The sequence below is a fragment of the Ceratina calcarata genome, unplaced genomic scaffold (genome assembly GCF_001652005.2).
Source record: "Ceratina calcarata isolate Rehan_Ccalc_2016 unplaced genomic scaffold, ASM165200v1 scaffold3679, whole genome shotgun sequence".
Classification (NCBI taxonomy): domain Eukaryota; kingdom Metazoa; phylum Arthropoda; class Insecta; order Hymenoptera; family Apidae; genus Ceratina; species Ceratina calcarata.
This window is the reverse complement of record NW_017159887.1, coordinates 1-3,232: the sequence shown is the minus strand read 5'-3', so window position 1 is coordinate 3,232 and position 3,232 is coordinate 1. Positions and strand designations below refer to the sequence as shown.

Sequence of the window (3,232 nt, the reverse complement as noted above, 5' to 3'; positions counted from 1 at the left end):
GTAATATAGCCACTGATTATGAATCTCAAGGGGTACCGATGCGTCCCAATCTAATTTTTCCTTCCATATCGATTGCACAATAAGTTTGGCCTTCACGATAATGGGACCGAGTAAACCTACGGGGTCGAATAGTTGCGCAATCCGAGATAGGATGGTTCGTTTTGTTACGCGTTCTTTCATTTCAGTGTCCAGCTTAACGGAATAGAATAAATGATCCTGTCTGGGATTCCATCTTATGCCTAAAGTTTTTATTGAACCACTCGGATCATCGAATAATTTAACGTTAGTTAATTCCGAGGGCAAGGAGTCTATTACTCGACTATCATTGGATGACCATTTTCTCAGCTCGAGACAAGCAGTTTTTAATAAGTTATTCATCTGATCTCTTAACACTAAAGCATCTTCTAAACTGTTCGCCCCCGTCATTAAATCGTCGACGTAAAAATCGCGNCTGTACATTTTCGTGATGTCAGCGACTAATAAGATTTTGTGCAAGCGCGCCCTGGTTAGGATAGAAAAAATGTCGTCCTGAATTGTTGGACCGATTTTTTGGGCTTGATTGAAAGACAGGCCATTCATCATTACTGAAGCGTTAAACACTACTCTGATAGCCTCATCCTTAAAAATCGCGTGGTGAGGTATGAAATTCTCTGGTTCTTCATGCTTGGAAAGCGACATGTGCTCGAGGGTCTCGTACTCCTGCATAAACGTGCAGTATTGTTCCTTGAGCTTGGGATTTTTGCCGAGTTTGCGCTCAATACTATGAAATTGCTTTAATGCTAGTTGATAATTGTTTTCAAGCTTACGAATTTTGCTATTGAACGGGATTTTAACTACGCATCTACCATTGCGATCACGTCTGAAATTATCTAAGAAATGCTGCTCTACTTCTTCTTCTTCCTGCGATAAAAATTTTGTTTCGGGAATTTCTTGTAGTTCCCAAAATCTGGAAATGTCTTGAGAAACAGAGCTGATCGAATGATTATATGAGACACTAACGGGTCGCTCCTGCGTGTTAATACCACCACCCACTACCCATCCGAATTTCGTTTTTAAAAGGACAGCATCAGTATTATTGATGGGAATCCTACCAGCACAATCGATCTTAAAGTAGACTTCCGCTCCAATAAGTGCGTCGATTTCGGAAGTCTGATAAAAGGTGGGATCCGCAAGCGGCAAATTGTGCGGTATGTGCAACTCGTTTACGTTAATAGTATACGACGGCAAAGGTTCGGTTATATTAGGAACTACTAGAAGCGAGACCTTCTTTTCGTAATTGTTTAATCTAGATGATATTTTAGTAGCAATACTGTGAATCACGTTTGTTTGCGATTGGTTCAGCGTAGTAACCGGAATGTTGACTCTATTACGCGGTAATTTTAGCAATTTTGCAAATCGTTCGGTAATGAAATGAGCCTGCGCACCGCTATCTAATAACACACGTGCCGTGTGCTGATTGTTGTATTTGTCATGAAAATGAATTTTCGCGGTGGCTAGCAATACTTGAGCAGGACAACTCACTTGCAAGCTATTAACGGGATCAACGCTAGGGCTATTTTCGGTAGAGGATTGCCGTTCAAAATGTAGTATGGTATGATGTTTTCGGTTACACTTTTTGCACGACCTACATGTACATTTTTCGGTTGTGTGATTCTTCCGCAAGCAGTTGAAGCAAAGCCTTTCCTTCTTTACGAACTCATATTTCTCTTGTTGCCCTAATTTCACAAATTTCTCGCATGCGTAAAGCTTGTGTTCCCCCTTACAAAAATGACAAAAGTCTCGTTGAGTAGTTACGTTGAGGTTGCGTTTGCCAGCCCCATTTGAACCCTTGACATTGGATGAGCCTTGATGCGGCTGCATCTGAGGTTGCGTGGCCTCGAGAATTTGACATCGCGTTTTCAAGAATTCAATGAAACTGTCTAATTCTGGAAGTTCCTTTCCGGTATTGCTCTTTTCCCACTCCTGATGCGAGATTCTATCTAGCTTGCTAGTCATGCAATAGATAATTATGGCATCCCAACTATCAACTTTGAGACCCAACGATTTTAAAGCACGAGTATGAGTATTAATGTTATCCAGCATCTGCCTCAAATAAACAGGATTTTCCTTCGTAGATGCTGGTAATTCAAGTAGATTTTTTAAATGATTGTGTACGATAACCCGTTTGTTATCGTAACGTTCGATTAGGAGAGACCAGGCTATGTTATAATTGCTTTCGGTGGTTTCCAAAGACTGGATGACTAATGCGGCCTCTTCCTTTAAGCATGATCGTAGATAATAAAATTTCTCGATAGTCGCGATTTGTGTTTTGTCATGAACCATTGATTTGAATGTGTCATGAAAACACGTCCACGCCTCGTATTTACCGTTGAAAGTGGGCAAATCGATTCGTGGTAACCTAACATTGTTTGGCTCGCTGCCGTTGTGTCTAGCTGGGCGATTATTAATCCCGTCTGAGGGGTTGTTATCCTTCAAAAATTTACGCGCCCTTCTTACGACTTCATAATATTTGCTTTCAAACTCATCGCGATAATCAGAATGCTCCGTTGTGTCCTGAATAGCTTGTATGTCTAATGCAACTTCATCAAACTGATCTAATAACGGTTCTACGGAACTTAGTCTAAATTGCACATCGTCATAATCGCTAGCAGTCACGGTTTCTATAAACGTGCTAAACGTAGTAACCTTTCGTTTAAGGAGCGAACGCCTGTTTTTTAGTTTTTTGAGATCGTCAGCCGACATGGTTTAATGAGGTAAATAGATGAAGGACTAGATAGGAATCGGTAATAAATTGAGCTTACGTTCAGATGCGATGACAATAGATGCCTACGTTGCCGTGCTGTTGCTGAAGTTCCTAGAGATTCCTTGGTTCGTTGATTCGCCAATTCTACCGATGATTTATCACGTGGAGTGCTCCGTTTTTGAATAAGTTGAGGCCACAGCGTTGATGATGCCCCACGTGATCTGGTCGAGATTCTTGAATAAATCCTCTTCGATGATGTTAGTTTGGAGACCCGTATAGATTGCCTCCTTGATCCAAAAGAATTATGATGATCCGCCTCCAAACTAGTGATTGCTGATGACTAAGTTGTTCCTCGTTGAATACCACAGCAACAATCGAGATTTTGAAGAACAACACCAACTTTGTATGCAACAAAGCAACAATCACGTCCTTGATGAATTAGACCGCTCGTGCAACTGCAAGTGTCTTGATGATTCTTGCATAATCCAC

General features: G+C 41.1%; 1 protein-coding gene across 1 annotated transcript; it reads right to left on the bottom strand.

Moving 5' to 3' along the window:
• Positions 1 to 168: 168 nt before the first annotated feature.
• On the bottom strand, positions 169 to 2,742 carry LOC108625570 (uncharacterized; the record flags this gene model as incomplete). Its single annotated transcript, XM_018025667.1, has 1 exon — positions 169 to 2,742. A coding segment is annotated over exon 1 (2,574 nt), but the record flags the coding sequence as incomplete, so codon positions are not given.
• Between the last annotated feature and the right edge of the window lie 490 nt (positions 2,743 to 3,232).